Genomic DNA, 20,539 nt, shown 5'->3' on the forward strand with positions numbered 1-20,539 from the left:
ACTTGGGGAGGCCAAGGCCGGCAGATCACCTGAGGTCAGGAGTTCCAGACCAGCCTGTCCAACATGGTGAAACCCCATCTCTGCTAAAAATACAAAAACTATCAGGATATGATGGCAGGCACCTGTAATCCCAGCTACTCAGGAGGCTGAGGCAGGAAAATCCCTTGAACCCAGAAAGCAGAGGTTGCAATGAGCCAACATCATGCCACTGCACTCCAGCCTGGGCGACAGAGCAAGACTTCGTCTCAAAAAAGAAAAAAGAAAATTGTATAAGTCTGTATTTTGAAAGTTTATTAAAGTAAAATTTTCCAAAATGTAAAATCATGACTCTCAAGCAAATAAAATTATATGGCTCTATGGTCAAATGTTTATTAAAGCAAAATTTTCAACAGATGAAAAACTGATTCATATGAAAATGTTAAATGAATAGATTATAAAGATTTTATTCAAATAATCCATTAATGATGGAACCAGTGAGATGGTAAAAACCATTTAAAAGAGTATCTCAAAAGCTAAATATTTATAGGCAATATTGGGATAATATTGTTGGACTAGATTAAAACTGGTTAATGCCCAACAAAGTAATAAATTGTAATCATTAAGTTTATCACTTCCACCAGAAAGAAATTATTTGCATCTCTACAGAACAAAAGTCTATAAGTCTTTGCCCTCCTGCATTGTTAAGTAGCCCATGTAATAGAAAATTAAGCCCAGCATTGCACTGAAAAAACACACAAAACTCTTTTCTGGCTATTTCCAAGTTTCATTCTGACAAGTCAATTCTTTCTTTTTTTTCTTCTTTTTCAACATTTATTTTAGATTCAGGTGGTAAATGTGCACGGTTGTTACCTAGGCATACTGCATGATACTGAAGTTTGGGATATGAATGATCCCATCACCTACGTACTGAGCATAACACCCAAGAATTAGTTTTTCAACACTTGTCCCCCTCTAGTAGTCCCAAGTGTCAATTGTTATCATCTTTATCTGACAAGTCAATTATAGTTCTTTCATGAATGAAAGTTCTTGATTATTGTTTATGATACTTAATTTTTTTAAAAAAGGTCTTTATCATCTTTATTTGACCCACGTTCAATTTCCATATAATTTTCAGATGAATGCTCTAAATGTGTGCTTGTTCTGTGCTGATATAAACATAAGAATTTCATAAGACAGTGTGTAAATAAATCTACATCTAGGTATTGTATTCATTATATATAAGGTAAAGTATATTTAATGGCACAATAGAATAAACAGGCTATGATTACAAGTCCAAAGATTACAAATATAATGATGATATCAAATATATGCACACACAAACACAATCCAACAAAATTCTTGACTCTATTTCTTTATTCAGGGCTAAAGGTAGCAAACATTCCTTTGTACCTAGCTTTTGAAAACACATCTACAAAAGCAAATGAACTCATCTGCAAAATAAAAAGCATGTATCTTTAATTTCTAATGTTTCATTATAGATTTTTAAGATACATATTTATTTTTATATTATTAGCTTAAAGAAAGTAAGTCACACAAGAATAAGTGTTTGCATGTCTGCTAAGGTAAATTATTACATTATAAATTTGTTATGAAGTTATAAATAAAACACATATTGTGCTTATGTGAATGAAACCGCAGCATAATCGGAGTGCATTTGAAATGCACAGAGTATTCTCATTGTTTCAATAAGACAAAAGAAGGGCATTACCTATTAGAATTAAAAGCCTGGCCTTCAGCTATCCATTAGCCAAAAATAATTCATCATGAATTACTCATTGGTTACAAAACAAAATTGTTAAAAAGCAAAGGTGACTAAATTAAACATGTTCCTGGGCCTTTCATTTAATAAGCATTTTGGAATAACTGGAGGCAAATAAACGAAGTTAAACCCTCACGTGGGAGGACCAGGCTACCCAACAGCATTGTAGCTTGAGACTCAAAAGTTAAAGCCAGCTTCTAAAAAGCCTGTTAGTCCTACCATCAATATGATAAATTTGGATAAAGATGGTAAAAAAAAAAATGTTTTAAGCAGTAAAAATGCAAATATGCCACCTTGGTAAGACAAGGTATCAGGCAACTTGCCAAAAGAGTTATTTCAAATCAGTGGCTCAAAGTAGAATTCCAGTCTCCAAACTTTCATTAGGCTAATTTTCATTAAGAGGATGATTTATAAGATAAGAAAAGGATCTTAAAAATCCCAGAGACAGTGAGTAAAAGTGGAGACTCAAAAGAGCCAAGGAGTGCTATAAATCTGTAGAAGCGAGGGAAGCACTCAGGTCAATAGAGGGAACATTGAAGAGGAAGATAGTCCAAAGCTCAACTGTCCAGGGGGCGAGCACAGCCCATAAGGGTGCTAAAAGTAGTACCTGAATGTGAGCCTAGAAAAGCTACAATTAGATTTTCAAATGATCTCTCTCTCCTTGGTCCATCTTCTCTTATACTTAAAACATTATTTTGACATTTTGTTCTACACTTGTGTCAATTAGATCTACAGATTTTTTTTCAAATCTAGCGTCTATTGTAATGTTGTTAGTAGTTCTCTTTCACACAGATATTGAGTTACCCTTGAACAGAACAAAGAAAATGTGGTGTATTTTAGCAATAACAGACATAACTGTGAAAAGACAGGAGAGAATGTATTATAAACATTCTCAAATTGTATTTTTAAACTTTCAGGAAATGAAAAAGTCACATATTGAACTTTTAAATAAGAAGTAGGATGTGTAAGGACAGGAGGGTAATGGTAATCTATTCTGAATTTGAAATTCTATGTGAGTATTTACCATATGTGACCATCTTGGGTATTGGCAAAGGACATAAAGATGCAACACACGAACCTCTTCCAAGCTAATTTAAGAAGTGTTGAGTTTGGAGAGGATTATTTGAGGCTTAATATTGTCCAAATTTACTGTGTTAGTTCTAGCCATGAGGAAAATTGATCAGAGGCAGGTTTTAACTTATTTTGTTCATATTACTCATGTTGAAATAAGCCAGATAATATATTGAAACACCCTCAATATTGGGACCATTTCTCAATATCTGGGCAGCAACCATTAAACCAAATTAAATATAATTACATAGAACAAATGTTAAGGAATTCACTACTATTAATAAAATATACATAAATTATATTACATTGTTTGTAAAAGTAACAAAATTTTTAAAGAGACATCCATTTTAAAATGATACTCTGTAAGTACATTTTCAGATAGGTAACTTCATACTTGAGAATTATTTAATTTCTCAGCCACTAGGCATGAATTGGACCGAAACAGAGATAGTTTAATATGTAAATTAAACTTTAATATGTAAATTGTCAGGTTTGAATGATTTCCATAGTGGCAACAAAAAAAATTTCTAAAAAGGAATGGAAAATATGATTCTTGCTACTTAAATGGCTGATTATTTATAGACACAATAGAAAATATACTGGTGATTTTGCAAGTAAGTCAGCATTTCTGTTTAAATGTACGGTCAGTTCTGATGCTCTTGCAGGCTGTGAGCCTCAGTGTTCCAATGTAGAGTTGCCTCGGGGTAGTGTGGAGGCTGCTCTATGTTAACAATCAGCAACAGAAGAACGTCAAGAATCATTCCCATTAGTATTTGGTCAGAACAGTCAAAATGGCATAAAATATGCTTTATTAATGGAGTCAGTACCTCTGGCTTACACTTTTCTATTAAACAGCATGACAAATGTTTTCAAAACTTAGCTAGAATAATAACTGAAGCTTCTGTTGTCAGATGTTCAGATTCACACATAGCATGATGTTACAGAAAAATATAAACAAATACTTCTTAAGTAGCTTGTTTTTAAAAACTTTTTTAAGTATGCATACAGTGCTCAGTTCCATTATAGCTACTTGGTTAAAGTCATTTATTTTATGTATTCATCTACACTGCCTCATTGCTAAACACGCTTGAGGTTGATGTGCTTGATTTAAAAACAAAACCAAAAATGCATATTTATATATAATATCCTAGCCAGAAAATTCTTTTGTCATTCATTCATAGGTAATACTTTGGCCCCGTGTGCATTGATATAGGTGATAAGAATTTTGGCTCTGTGTTCTATTACATCAATAAGCTTTTCAATTCCTTGTCTACCTCCTTGACTTTCCCAATACACTTTATCAAGAAACAGAGACTGAAGGAGTTTCTGCCGTAAGTGCTGGCTCTTCAAAACAGAAACTGCAGAAGCGGGAAACCTGAAAAGATAAAACATGGTATTTCAATCTTAGTAATTGCTTGGGAATAGTACTCCTTACCCAACTGTCCTGCCTTTCATTAACCTGTCATAAATCACACTATCAAGTTGTATGTTTGAGAACCAAAACATTTTTGTCACTGCCAAGATGACACTTCTCTTAATAATAATATACTAGAAGAAAGTGTTTCCAGTGAACTGAATATTCTACACCATTCAGAACATGACAGACATCTTACTTAAGGTAATTCTGTACAGTCAAACAAAGGCATGGAATTGGAAAGGATTCTATTAGCCTGGCAGAAATACTTTTCTTAGTCTTAGGCTCATTTCAGCTGTGGAAACCCCTTTAATCTGTCAAGTAGAATGGTATCCTCTGACGTATCAAGGTGGGATTTTATGCAAGAAAATATGAGAGACAAATTGATGATGACAACTTCAATAAAGTATTCTGCCTGAATACAAGTTACACAACTGAATTTATGTGAAATAATAAAAAATGTGTGTACTAAAATGAGACAAGAATCATTCAAACACATCAAATTAAAGAACGAATTGTCTTTGAGTCATATTATACCTCTGGAACTCTGAGGATTTAGGATCATTTTATTTAACTGGAGTACTAAGATGTTTTCAAATAAATTTAGCAAAACTCAACTTTCAGAGAAAACTTTTAGTTCCACAATGAAAGTCTCTCTGGAAAACCTAAGACCAATTTAGAGGGGTCTTTGCTGAATTACCTTGAAAGAATGCATTGCGCTTGCTTTTCTTCATTTAGAAAGTAGAAAGCCAGGAGTCCAGCATATACATTATCTGAAGGACTTAGCAAAATTTCTAGGTCAAAAACGTAAGTAATATTTTGCTAAATCCCTAATCTGACGTTTCTCAGCTTTCATTAAAATGCTGATAAAAGCACAGTAAAAATATTTTTTAAGAGTACATTTCTAATAAACTCAGTTATACCTCAAAAACATATATACTTGCTTAAAGAGTACACTTTGCCAGAAATTTCAGGCCTTCTAAGCACCTCTTCCAAATTTCAATGGAGCACAATGGAGATGGCACAGAGAGTGCCTGAAAGCAAGTATCAGGTGCTCTAGCAGTTCTGAGGCTGCAGCAAGTAAAAAGGCCAAAGCGCTGGACAAGCTTAATGTATGTGAGGAAATGTGGAATGAAAGAACGTTTATAAGATGCTCTTAGTTACCTGAAGACATTATTATATAGTTGAGGGGCTAAACTTTAGGGGCTCTAGTATTAAGTGGGATTTTTGCTTTATGAAGTATTAATAGTCCATGAATTGTCAATTCTACAGCCTTTCAACTAATTTAGCTGTGGCAGGATGCATGAGATGAAATCATTAAAACCATTGGATCTCCTTAGTGGTTAATCCTTTTCATAAAGGAAAGCAAAAATATTACCTGTCTCTGCACTACACTGATATAATAGTCGGAATATTCAATGCATAAATCAGGAATTAGAAAAGTCTTCATTTTTGCTTTTCAATGTGTGAATTATATTTTCAAAGAAGATTTAACTTCAAATCCATTACTCCTCATAATGCATTTAAACGTAAATCTTCTTTTAAAGAAGAAATAAAGATATTCACATTTACATAAATGTATGAAATGGATGGACTGTATTCTTCAGGCACTCCTAAGTCTAAGAGGGAATTTAGGGATTTAACAAGACCCTGTAATATCACCCTAGTAAGTGATGTCTTAGGAAAGTCGATTTTCCCATACATAAAATTTCCTTAGCTTAAAAGAGAAAACCTGCCACACATCCTGCCTTCAATCCACAAAGAGATGGTGAGAAACAAGTATCAACCGGGCAGGACCCGGCAAAAAACTTATAAAATCGTGTCTCATAAAACTCTCACAGGAACAGTATTGCTCTTAATGCTTAAGTACACAAAATCCACACCATGTAAGTCATCGAGTTTAGGAAGAATGATTGAAATATGCTCCAGAATATTATTAACAAGAGTAATAGTAACAGAGCACACCACAGTTATTACAGAAATAACACCACAGTTATTACAGAAAAAAAAAAAAAATACTGAACTTGGATTTGGAAGACCTGGGTTCTAACCTCAATTTTAGACTTGCTCGTGAGCTTTCCAGCAGTCACCTAGCTTCACACAGCTGGTTACCTATTTTACCAATGAACCCTCTATTTTTAGATCTCCACCCTACAGCAGTCTCTTAGTCAATCTGATTTCTGACTAAGGTGGGAAGTATGGAGAGTGGCTCTGCCCACTCTGCGGTGGAACTTGAAATCCAGCCACAATTTCCACTGCTGGGGTTGAACAGCTCACGCTTTATAGCTGGGTTCTTGCCATTACTAAGTGTCTTAATGTCCTTTATTTCCAACAGATGTATGATCAAGTGTGCCATGAGCAACCACTGTGTTTTAACTTCTGCATTGCAGAACTCCTTCTTTGGTTCCCTCTCCGCTCTGCATTCTTTCTGAGTCTTACCGGATGTCCCCAAATCTTTGAGATCTTTCCTGAATTCTTGGTCAACCCTTAGTAAATAAATAATTCTTCCCTAACTAGCCTCCATAAACCCTCTCTCAGGTGTTAGATACTTTTCCCCTTAATCTATGTCTCCTTGAAGGATTTCAAAATGCTGAAAAATCCTCCTGCTGAATTCAACAGCCAGCTGTCCTTTGAGACTATGCCTTACTTACCAGATTGGCTGTCATTCTCCACTGCATTCATAAAAGTCACTTGAGTTCATTATGAATTTGGACGTTCTGCCATGTCAATATTTGCATGTCTATTAGTTCTTCCCATGTCCTATCTTATGCCTAATAGTGGAGCCTCCGCCACCTGCTTATCCCTGCTCTGCCAAATCCTATGCCAGAGGTCCCTGCACTCTTGCACCAAAACCCACATGGATTTTCCCAATGAGAACCAAGCAACATCATGAATGTGAAATGTAGTATGCGCTTTGTAGGCGGTATGGGTTGGCGATAGAGGCGCTACGGCTGCACTCTTGTTCTGTTCTTCTTGGGTTTGTTTCCCTTCTTGGGTCTCCATTCCCAGATTCCACATTCACAATGATTTTCAAGGGTTAAAATGATCAGATGTAAGATGTGAGTTTTCTCAGAACCTTGCTACTTATCTAATATAAATGTGATGTCCTGCAGATGTTACTATAAAACTTACTCTTTGATGCCTTCTAACAATTTGAAGTTTAAGTTATCTTCACTCCTGTCAAAGAAACCCTTGTTGTCTATAAAAACCAAATGCCTTGGGTCATGCTTTCGCTGGATAATGTGTGCTAGAGCCGCAGAACCTTGGTTGTCACATTTTGGCCTCAATCCATTCTGTACACAGGTATCTTCCTTGCGAGGTCTGAATCCACAGCAATCTGTATCTAAGCGATTATAAATCTGTAAATGGAAAACACAAAATCCAAGATGCTGAGTGAAAACAAAACTTGGGAAAGTTACAAGATTTTCAAAAACCAGTGCTTTCTCAACAGCTGACTTGCCAGAATCTAAGAGGGCCAGGCTCATTTAATTAAAGGCAACTGTCAGAACAAGTCCAAGGTTCATATCCTTCTGACTCAGTCATAGTTATGAGCATTTCCAGCTTCTGCTAATAGATCCAAAGTCAGATTATCCAAGTCAGGCATCTCCACCCTAAATATTCAAAGTTCCCACTGACATCACATACCGACACATGGCCAGCAGAATCTCTGACTCCATGCACGACAGAAGAAACACCATTGTACTTCTATGTGTCTGGAAGGCTCTGTCTTGTTTTCTCCCTCAGGTGGTTTATGGGAAACTGGAGTTACTTCATTGCCACAAAAAGTTTATTGCAACCCCTAGCCTACCTGGACTTCAGTATTACAGTAATCTAACTCGAAATTACATAGAAGAAATCTATTGAAAAGATGTGAGACCCAAACATAAAAACTAAAAGCACTATCTAAATGGAAGCCACAGCTAGAATCTAAACAAGTGAACAAAATGGGCTTCTTGAAGTTTATTATGGGAGTTAAGGATACCACCCTATAGAAGAGGGTAACCAGATTAATTAGAAAAAGAAGAATTGCTTAATTCCATTTCCTTTGGGCAAGGAAAGAAATAATATTTATGAATCAGGTAAAATAAAGCCTGGGCAAAGGAACTAGATAAATTTAAGTCAAATCTCTGCTTTCACACTTCTGAGCTCTGAAACCTTGTGCAGATTCCTTTTCATCACTGACCCTCAATTTAAACGCCCGAGTAAGAGGAATGATACTCTTTACCTTGAACACTTGGTAGAAAGATTGATGAAAATATGTGTACACCCTCCAGCCCTGTCCCAAGCATCTATAAGACACTCAAAAAATGAAAACTACTATTACTCTTGTTGAGACACACCTACATACTCTCCAAAGTTATTTACCTCAAAACAAGCTTCTAAGACAAAAAGTAATTTACCCATTTTAAATGAAGAAAAATTCAGCCTCAGAGACATTAAGTAACCTGCTCTGGGTAGAATATTAGTAAGTAAGCAGCAAAGTTAGGATTTAGACATAGATTTTTGTCTCCAAAATTTCACAATTTTTTTTCCCCAGTATTTCATATTGAATGGTTTTAGGCTAACTAGTCAGAGTTTGTACGTGTGCTTACGAGTCAAAAGATAGACAGATACTGCCACTTTTATTCTTTTGGTATTAAATTCCCATCTTTTTCTCATCCTCCTGTGTTTCTGCAGCTCCCATGGAGCTGTTCAGGAGACCAACTGCTTAGAAAGGGATGCAGTAAAGCAGTGCCAAAGTTTAGCCTACTTTGCAATGATCATTTATTCACTTATCCAACAAACACTTATTGAACATCTTCTACATCCTATCAGTGAGCTAGGCACCAAGGTAAATGTTGCCCAAGGTCAGCACCTCTCCATCGTCACCACTTCCAGTGGAAATTGAAATAGTTATTTAGTTTTGCTTCGCTACCAGAGCAAGCTTCAAGAATTGGACAAAGGACTTTCTTCTCTGTTTTCTGTATGTAAATAGACTTTGTACCAAATACCATGCTTGAGATGAAGGATTGTAAGAGAAGTTAGCATAAGCCAATTTTCTATGAAGTTTATGTAAAGCTGGTCACAATGGGTGGCGAGCGAGCAACCAAGCATTTGCACCAGTCAAAAGGTACACTGCTGGCCTAGAAACAGTCACAGAAAAGGAGGGCTCTGTCAAGATTGGTTCCAATCCCTGAGCCATGGGACCATAAATCTAACCCATAGCTTATCCAAAAAGTCACAGAGGCTGACTCCAGGGAACAGTACGTTACCACTGCTTGTTAACATGCATTTGTTTGACATGAGCATAAGAAGGTTTCCCAAAGGTGAGCAAGAGTGCCCCGAGCAAATCACTGTAGGTTAGAATAGCACATGAAACGAAAAAAGCACAAATTAGAAACTTTTAGAAAAATTTATTGAGCTCTTTCTTCTCAATTTCAGTCATTTTATGCAGTACCCTCACTGACTTTGAATATAAGAGAAATAAAATGACATAAAAGAGACTGCATCTGATTGCCAATTATTTAAGTTAAGGTCAGAAAGAACATGAAAACTAACTTCTAAAAGCTGCTTCCCATCCAATCACCTCTTTTTTTTAAAATATACATTAACTAACGATTCTCAAAGAATCTGTGTACCATTTTATCATCATCCTTGTTTCATCTAGTTATATTAACATTAAAAATTTTAAAGCCTAAATCTTATTTAATTTTGACTACAATATCAAAGTCTGTTATATTGGACATACGTGTTTTGAATATAACCCTTAAAGAAAACTCTACCAAACATTTCTTAAATGCTTCTTCAAACCCTAAGTTCTTCCATCATTGTGGATTTCATAGTAGTGGGGAAAGGACTAAAATACATAGCTACATTTGTACTGTTTCTATAACAAAACCATGAGTATTATATATTTATGTTAAATAATAAGCTCTTTAGAGATAAGGCCCTTTCAGTACTTCTGTAAACATTGTATTTTTCTATTTTTAAACTACACAAAAGCATTAAAAGTTAAAGGTGGAAAAGATTGATTTAGGTCATCTTCTTATTTCCTTACCAACATTAGATTTTTTGCTACAGTGTACTTTTAAAGTACTTCGTCTGATCCAATTCTGAATGACTCAACAGTCTGTGATGATTTCGCCACTTCCCTGACAGACCGTGTGCCATCCAGATCTAACAGACATTATTATTGAAAACAGGTGTGTGTGTTCAGCCCAACTTCTCCTCTAGAAAATGTTGCCACTCATTTTTTTCAGATCTATATATGTACTTGATGGCTCTCTCTATATATATATATAAATAAAATATATATACATGCGTGCGCATGTGCACAAACACTGTGTGTACACCTACAGATGTAAAATCAACTGTAAGTTCTCAAATAATCTAGGTTTTACTTCGTTTTCCTTATCCTCCAACTATAGTACATTATGTCTTTGTATTATTGCCTTTGTCTAGCAAGGGCTTATGTACCTCTTAATTCATGTTCTCTAGCTCTTCTCAGAATTTTGTTTATGGTCTTCCTTTTGAATTCACATTCCATATACCAAAAATAACTTGACCACAAAAACGTAATCTACTCCCTTAAATTCAGTGCCATTTTGTTAGGCAGTTAATTTAGTTATTTATGCTTACTTTTAAGACTGCTTATCTATTTTTTAAAGCCTAATAAAGCACATCCTACATAGCTATGAATCCATAATATGGTTTTAATATACTTGTTTAGTGCACACATTAAAACAATCACTTAACTACTGCATGATTAAGCACTGTAGTGGACATCTACGTGTCTATGTAGGTAATTACCCTACAAAGAAGGCTATTTGGGGATAAATTTTGTCAGCTAAGCAATGGTGAGTGTTAGTCCTCATTATTACTGCTTGTTCAAATTCACGTCTTCTCATTCTTTAAAACAGGAATATCTTTTGCAAAACTGATCTTCTACATCTTAAAATACTGCCAACCACCATTTTCCATAAAACGACTCTTTCCTTTCTTAGGAAAATACATCTTTTCAATGTTTACCTAACTAAAATTGTACTCAGAAAAACCCAGGTGTTCCAGCCAAAATTTTGTTGGTGGTGGTGGGATATTTTTAGATATATTTCCTTCTTCTAAAGTTTTTTTTAAATTCCATTTTCCTTTGGTAGTGTTAGTTTTGCCTGTAGGAAAAAAAGTATCTTATGAGTGATTCAGATTATGCTTGCAGCACCAACACAAGGGTGCCTCTGCTGCACTGTCCTAGTTCCCCAAAACCCATTAGAAATCTGCAAAAACCCAAAGATGTTCCATCCCTATGCACACTACCCACACCAGCCATGTCTTCAAAAATGGGTCTATCAAGAAATTGTGTCAGTTTCTTCATATCTTCTTTTTCCTCAAAACAATATGATTAAATCACTAATTTCAGGCAATGCTTGGATGAAGGCAATAAAAAGCACTATATTTTGGCCAGGCATGGTGGCTCATGCCTGTAATCCCAGCATTTTGGGAGGCTGAGGTGGGCGGATCACGAGGTCAGGAGTTCGAGAGCAGCCTGGCCAACATGGTGAAACCCCTGTCTACTAAAGTTACAAAAAACATTAGCTGGGCATGGTGGCATGTGCCTGTAATCCCAGCTACTCGGGAAACTGAGGAGAATCATTTGAACCCGGGAAGCAGAGGTTGCAGTGAGCCGAGATCACCCCATTGCACTCAAGCCTGGGCGACAGGGTGAGACTCTGTCTCAAAAAAAAAAGTGCTATATTTTTATTTTATTTGTATATATATATAATGCTGTTAATATTAATAATAAAAATATGAATAGCAGTTTTATATTGAGTGTTTAGTATGTGCCAGGAACTGTATACTTAATGATTCACATGTATTATTTCATTTAATCCTCATAGTAACCTTAAGACATAGGTGATACCAATAGTCTCATTTGATAAATGAGGAAACTGAGGCACAAAAGGGCTAGTTGACCTCCTCAAGGCCCCTCAACTCTTAAATGACAGAACTCTAAGGATTCCAGTCCAGGTATCTACGGTTTTAAAGTCCATGCTCTTATCCATCCTGATTGTATCTCTCAGGTTTAGTCTCCAAAATGACACTGCAAAAAGCAAGCACATTTGTGTAGAATGTTAAATGATACTGAATTTAAAATATTAGTTATAAGGGTTTCATCAGAAATACAAAGAACTTCAGTAGGATTTCGGAGAAAAACTCATGAAGGAGATGACATTACATTACAGTTAATTTTAAGAGCCAGGCAGTATTAGCTAAAAACCAGGAAAGGCATGGAAGTAAGAAATCCAAAGGCATCTTTAGAGATACAATGAGTGTATTTGGCCAGTGCTTCTCTATGTGGACTATTGTTTTGTTAAATAAATAATGATTAATCATTAGATAAATAAAATTTTTTAAATGGAAAATACCAGATAGACATTTTGTTAGATTCAACAGACAAAATTATTCTATCAAATTATTATCAAAGTTTCTAATTGCTTACTTTGTATTATCTCATCATGAACTGGTATGAAGTGGCATGCGTCCTTGGATCATATTTTGAGTAGCACAGTACAAGACCACATTACTGAGAGTAAGGGGAACATTAGGGCAGGTAGTCAGAGAGAAAGGTGGAGAAGAGTATTGTTACCTAGGTGCAGTTATGTGCACCTACAGTCCCAGCTACTCAAGAGGCTGAGGCAGGAGGATCGCTTGAGCCCAGGAGTTCAAATCGAGCCTGGGTAACATAACCCCATCCCCTCACTCCCCAAAAAACGCACTGTGCCTATTAAAAAAAAAAAAAAAACTAAAAATGTTTTATGTGTCTGCAAGTTTCATTTTTATTTTCTCATGCAGAGCTGGAAGAAAGGTTGAAGGCAAGGGAGCAGGTCATCAGGTGAAAACATTAAAAGAATGAAAACCAAAGGGAACACAGGCAGAACGTACTTGACAGATAAAAACAGGGTAAAATGAGGATGTTCTTCCTAACATAGGTAGGAAATTCCCAACATCCAAATGTTATTCTCATTCAAATCTGTTAGTTAAATTAGATAAACTTCTGTTTTTCCACCTCTGTTTTCCACCTCTTTAAGGGTCTAAGTGAGGGTATAATCACAAGTGTCTATGTAGGTGTGTGTGTTTCTGGTTTGGTAAGTCAGCATCTTAAGATCCGCACCATCTCTTTTCAAATGATTCGTTTTCAGCATTTAAAAACTGCATCTTTAGAAAGAAAAACGCATATCAGAGAGAAAGTATAAATATGCAATAAGACATGTAATTGGTGGAATTTAACATTCACCATAGTAATTCACTCAATGCCTAGCACATAGTAGGCACTCAATAAATGTTTATTGGATGAACCCTGCTAAAAGTTGGCACCCACTTTGTATATGGCTATTTACAATGCTCCTCCAAAGCACTGTCTTGTATTGGGAAGAGTCAAATAAACAAAATGATGGTGGCTTACCAAGATAATGGATTTTTTAAAATGTAGCATACACTGAATAAAGTACAAAAAAAAAATGAACAGGCCAAATAATGGAATGGCCTGTGCTTGTTACGTGCTTTTGGTTAGTTTCTTCATGTGGGTTTAAATTAACTAACCATGGATAGTGAATTCTCATATCTCACAGAGGGTCCGCCATAATGCCATGTTTGTAACGGGCATTCGATAAATACATACTGGGCAGGTTGACAGAAATAACCAAAGGAAATTCTTTTCTACAATTAGTAGTTTTCTGTAAGATTTCTTTCAATCCAAGTTACCTCATTGGATATCTCATTTAGAAAAAAGTTCCATTTACAACAATTATTTTAATTATTTCAAAAAGGGAAAAAGACAGTGAGAATTGTTATCATTATCAGCACCCCTTCAGACAGACAGATACAAAAACATATGGACTTGTTTATCAGATAATAACTTACACTGGAAAATCCCTTCACATGAATTTGCCTTGATGAAAACCATTGTATGGTTGCCATATTATCAACGGAACTAGAGTTGGCCCCACGTAGTCTAATGAGTGTATAAAGGGACACTAGATTGTAGAGAACGCAACCTCAGACAAATCCTATCATCCCCATGGCACTTGCTAATATAGACACAGCCTCTACTTGGGGAGCTATACAAAGCAAAAGCCTACAGTATTCCCCCCGCTCCACCCCCCGCCAGCACCTGTATCACCTGGGAACTCTCACTGCATAAAATAATGAATTTCATTCTTGTTCTCTGCTGCCATGACAACAGGTGCCTGTTAAATTAGTGAGCATGCATACGTGACTTGAAGAGCAGTTGACGAACGAAGAGAAGTGTAAAAATAGTCTGCAATATAGAAATCTAACAATGGGCATAGGATCCCTCATGCCTCTGCCTCTGTAAGGAGCATTCATTGCTCTACTCCACCTTTACTTTCGAATTCCATGTTTAAAAATAAATATCAGTGTATCCCAATCCAGGGAGGAATCTCTAGCTTCTTCCACATTAATAAACAACACGTAATAACACAGTATTTCTTTATGTATGAGTAAAAATATTCTAAGGTTATTATACATTTGGATCAATTTCTATAGATGCAATGTTTAAAATCCATATACTGCACCTCTCAATAAGAACCAGAAGTCAAACATCACTATGCCACAGAAGACTGGAGTCACCAGGCAAGCAACAATCTATTTTTGGAGAAAGAAAATTTATGTTCTATAATTTGCACAAGCAGAGATACTTGAAAATAGTCTCCATCGGAGACACATCCATTTTCCTGTAAAGATTTAAAAAGAACACTCAGACTAAAAAAAGAAAAAATTTTTTACATTTTATGAAATTCTGATTTATAGAATGAACCACTCTTAAGCAATACATTTAACATGGAAATGAAATAACCTTATCGTAATGAAATTTTTAATTGCTTTTCTTCAGTGAAGTAAAGCACTACTATTTGGAACTAAATCTATAAAATAGAATTAGAAATGAGTAAAACATGTTCATTCACATCTGAAGGAATAGTATCAGTGAAAACCTTTTTTTTTTTTTTTGCTTAACTGATGTGTATTACTTTTATTATTAATATAGAATTTCTATCAATTTTATTTCTTCTATAATATAGATTTTTAAAGGAAAATGACAAAAATACGTAAAGATAAGCTAAATGACTATATTAAAACCTAGTTTTGGTTATGGTTAACAGAACCCAATGTAGCAATCAAATCTAATAGCTATTTTAACATACTTTTTTTAATAAAAATCAGTTCTCTTTTAAAAAATAAATTAATTTTGACAGTCTTATTATTTTCTGGTCACTAAAAATAAATTATGCTTTTATGAATTAAACTTTTCTTAAAAATTACTTTTACATATACATATAGAATTTTCCATTCTATATTTCTATGCTTCTTGGGTTAGAAAATAGCTATAAAATGAAGCCCTTTATATAACCTGGCTAAAATATTTCAGAACACTGCTAAAGCACTTTACATTAAAAGTTCCTAATCATCAAAATAATCCAGAATGGTATGTATTTTTCCCCATATTACAATTGAAGAAAAACGTTCAGAGAGGATAGCAACCTGCCTAAGGAGATAAAACGAGTGACTCGTGTGGATTTCAAAAGACATCTGCCTGCCTACCACGATGCTTCCCCTGCTAGAAAAGACAAAGTCCTTGCTTTCATGAAGATTATAACTTAATGCCTCTAAGTATGATTCGCTGGGTATTCTCTATAGCAACCAGCATCATACTTTATACAGTGCAGGTACTTTATAAATGATTGTTGAAAGAAATCAAAGAACGCATACCAGCTCCACTCAGCTCACCCATTGAAACAGAATGCAGATGGCTATGGACTAAAAGATCTGTTTTCCCCTACCCGTCCTTTTGTGAAAATGTCAAAATCTTAAAATCACAGAATCTTAGAATCATAGAAATGGAATACCTTTGAAGTTACTGGATCTTATATAGACAAAAGGGAGTATATTTCAGAAAAGATAGCCTAGAACAGTGGTCCTCAAACTTTTGATTTCATAATTCTTTCACACTCTTAAAAATTACTGAGGACCACCTAAGAGTATTCATTTCTGATTATTTACCATATCAAATGAAAAATTAAAGCCAAGAATTTAAAAAATAAGTATGCATTAAATTCATATAAAAATAACCTATCATATGTTAATACAAATTACATATTTTAAAGGAACTTGCTATACTTTCCAAAGAAATGAGAGAAGTGGCATTGTTCTTTCAAGTTAAAATGGCATTTAATGAAAAAAGCAGCTAGTTCAGCTCACAATTCAAACATTATGTAAGTAGTTTCCTCAAGACAACCATTGCACTATGGGATAAGTTGATGTGCTTTACACATTCTCATTTTGTCACACAGGATATTAAAAAGAGACTTACAAGTACAGATTTTTAAAAATTAATAGATTTTCACTGCTTCAAGAAAAATTTTAAGGGAATCTGGCATTTATTTCATGTGTTATTTTTCTTCCTGTGACTGCAGTGGCAGTGAAGGGTACAATGACCACTGGTACAGTTTGGTGCCTGCCTTTATTTATGCTAAAGCATCAACAGATTTAACAACTACTGCATATATCAACACTGAAAAAAGCGAAAAAACAAAGTCTCAGTATTACTGTGAAAATAGTTTTGCCCGTATGGACTCCCAGAAAGGCACACAAAAACCATGCCCCAAACAGTTTCATTCAAGTTGACCACACAACAGTAATAATTCTTGGAAGCTCCATATAGCTCTTAGTGATACATGTCCATAAACATCACGAATATGGTTGGGAAGAGCATGAAACTAATAGAATACTTATCCTACTTTAGAACTGGTTGAAACAGCTCTCACTTAACCCTTAACCCTCTCTGAATCTACTTCTTCATTAGCCAATAATGAGTCATAAATTTTAAAAAATACATACAAAAACCATATACATTGAGCCCAATGAGTATCTGTCTGCCCTCTCAGATGTTCCTATGAAAACACTATCCTGTTCATTTTTCCAAAATAGTTATATTTGCATCCTACCAGACTTACTCAGAGGTTCAGTGCTTTGACCTCTTGCTTTGCTCGAACATACCCATCAAGGTTGGTTTCAGACTGTCTATAGTTCAATGGCACAGGCTTAGTGAAGAGGCCAATCTTAAATACATTAAACAATGTTTGAATCTCAAATGGTTATTTATGAAATCACACAGGCTTCCTCAAATCTCTCATCTTTCTAGCCCAGCTATGTCTATAACTAGACTTGCCATTGAAGCATACTAACTATGCACTGATCAATTTCAACATAGTCTAAAAAAATTCACCACAAGGGTGGAAATAAGCAAAAGAGACATAAAATTTAAAAATATATACTGCACTTTTGATTAATAATAAAATTAGAATGAATCCAGTAATGCTCAACTAGTTGTCACTTAGCAATTTGAAAATTATAAATATAACATATTTGATCAGACATTTCCTTCTTTAATTCAGACTAATTTAAGAGCAAAGACTTATGTTAACCAATTTTCTAGTCTACCTGTGATGCAGATGAGGCTTTAGAACAACAATGCCAGCAATCTCTGAGCATGAATGCTAGATAGTAGATGGAAAGAATATATTAAGTTCTAGAGGCTTTCAGGTTGGAAGCAGACATGAGGAATCTATATGTTTCTTAATGGAAGAGATATGATTTGAGACAAAGATCAGTCTGAAAAGGATGTGTACGAGCACATGTCATAATGACCCCTGTTCATCATAGAGGCATAGCTTATGAGCTATCGGGCCTCAATAACCAGAATGTATCAGAAAACATTCAGAAGTACATTCTGGTTATTGAGGACAGGTATCTCATAAGCTATGCCTCTATAACGAACCTGGGTCAGGGTGGCTAGGCTATTCTTTTTCTTAAAGTTGCCGTCATGAAAAAAATGCTTAAATTATGTGAAGTGAGAGAATGTGGTCTTAAAAGTCAAGTCTCTACTAGAAAAATGAGGTTAATGCCCAAAAGGGGGATTCATTGGTCAGTGTCCTTGTATTTACTTTTTTTTCTTTCTTTCTTTCTTTTTTTTTTTTTTTTTTGAGATTGGAGTCTCACTCTGTTGCCCAGGCTGGAGTATAGTGGCACGATCTCGGCTCACTGTAAGTTTCGCCTCCCGGGTTCATGCCATTCTCCTGCCTCAGCCTCCCGAGTAGCTGGGACTACAGGCACCCGCCACCATGCCAGGCTAATTTTTCTGTATTTTTAGTAGAGACAGGGTTTCACTGTGTTAGCCAGGATGGTCACGATGTCCTGACCACCCGCCTTAGCCTCCCAAAGTGCTGGGATTACAAGCGTGAGCCACCGCGCCTGGCCGATGTTGTGGTTTCTTACAGCACCAAATACCATAATGAGCAGCTCCACACTGTGGAACATTCAAAGAAAGACCTATTCAATCTCCACCACTAAAGGCAGTGGTGAAGAGACCATGAAAAAGAGTGTGGGGCATATTCAACCAGCAGTGGATAGACCAAACTACAACACACACACACACACACACACACACACACACACACACACACACACCCCGTATGAGGAAATAGTGGCAGACAAGATTGGAAAGTCAGCAAATTAGGTCATGGGATTTGTTAAAAGCATGCTATTTTTTTTTCTGTATAAACTGTACCCTTGAATAACCACAAAGGACATAAGGTGAGATTTCTCTTTAAAGAAGTAGTCCAACTAATAAATGAAGAATTAATCACATAATTAATATCTCACCATTTTTCAATTCCCAGTGAACTGGTGGATCAATGTGAACATCAGTAGATGCTATTATCACAAAAAGGACTAACCAGATATGATGTCTTGTGATAAAAGAACACACCACTATCTACAAAGAAGACTTGACAAAATAAATCAAATCTAAATTTTATCATCAATTCAACACCAATCTATAGGGAATATAGACAATGGAAGGGCAAAAGAAAGGCACCACAAGAGTACAACCAGCAAAATCTAGAGTGTGAACTCTACAAAACAAATGATCTGGTTTCTTCAACAGGCTATTGAAAGGGAAAAGAGAAGATATAGAGACGAAGTCCATAGATTAGAAGGCACACCAACCAATCACAAAGTGTGGGCATTATTTAAATATTGATTCAAATAAACAAACTGAAAGATATAAATGACACTTATGAAACAAAAATGTGGCCACTGATCGGATATTTGACTAAATCACTGCTCAATTTTATTTTGGGTGTGATCGTAGTAATGTGCTTATGTGTTTTATCTTCTAGTGATATACACTGAAATATTTACAGATGAAATAATATAACGCCCATTATTTTCTTGAAATTAATGTGGATGTGGAAAGTAGATAGAGACAGAGATTTAACAAGATGGATCATGAGCTGATAATTGCTGAAGCTGAGTGACAGGCACATAGGGGTTTATTATAACATCCCGTCTGCTTTTGCATATGTTTAGTTTTCCATAATAATTTTTAATGTTCTAAAGAATTTAAACTTTATTTTCCAATTAAACGGAAGTCTTTAGAGATTTTATTTGCAAGTGGCAATATGATTAAAAGGGAAATGGAAAGATAAATTCAGCAATGATTTGCACATTAATTGGCAGTTGGGGAAGACTAAAGACCAGGAGATTAGTTAAGAGTCTCTTACGCAACTTGATCTACATTGACAAAAGTCTGATTGAGGTAACATTAATAGAAATGAAAAGGAAGAAGTGACAGGAATGATTTTGAGGAACATAAAAGTTCACTACTACTTGAATATGAAACACTAAGCAGAGAAAGATTAAAAGATGACACAAAAATCTCAAACCTGGCATATTTTAAAAATAGTAATGTCATGAATAAAAACAGGCCAGTCCAGATGACAAATTGTTAGGTGATGAGGTAACCAATTTTACTTCTGGACATCAAGTTTGAGAGGAAGAAGTGACCACTTGGTATTAACGTAAATTATTGTTTAGCTATGCATGCATAAAAAAAATCCTTTGTGCTGTCTCCTGAAATGTGATGATGTGTTTAAAAATACAGTGTCATAAATTAAACTTAGTATAATAAAATAATTGAATAAAATTAAAATATAAGTCAAATTTCCTTGTTACTAATATTAAAATAGCCCAAACCCTTCTTTGATAAAATTCTACTTTTTTTGTCATGATTTACCATTAGTTTACATTATTTCACTGCAAAAAATATTCATGTTCCTTGATATCATAAGTAGATCTGTATATGTACTTATTTTACATCATTTTCCCTGTCTCCATACATCTAAACATATAAAACAGTGAACACATCATAGTTGCCCAATAAATACCAAGTTTTCTGCCCAATA

At 35.2% G+C, this 20,539-nt stretch overlaps 1 protein-coding gene across 2 annotated transcripts in view; it reads right to left on the bottom strand.

The window, feature by feature from the left end:
• Positions 1-1,178: 1,178 nt before the first annotated feature.
• FAM198B (family with sequence similarity 198 member B) overlaps positions 1,179-20,539 on the bottom strand; it is a 48,121-nt gene continuing 28,760 nt past the window's right edge. For both annotated transcript variants that reach the window (XM_025386146.1, XM_025386145.1), the window contains exons 4-5: positions 7,377-7,603; positions 1,179-4,205 (exon numbers count right to left, since the gene is read on the bottom strand). In XM_025386146.1, the coding sequence (XP_025241931.1) occupies positions 3,998-4,205; positions 7,377-7,603 (435 nt within the window). In that variant the 3' untranslated portion in view covers positions 1,179-3,997. The remainder of the gene's footprint in view (positions 4,206-7,376; positions 7,604-20,539) is intronic.

The sequence above is a fragment of the Theropithecus gelada genome, chromosome 5 (genome assembly GCF_003255815.1).
Source record: "Theropithecus gelada isolate Dixy chromosome 5, Tgel_1.0, whole genome shotgun sequence".
NCBI lineage: Eukaryota > Metazoa > Chordata > Mammalia > Primates > Cercopithecidae > Theropithecus > Theropithecus gelada.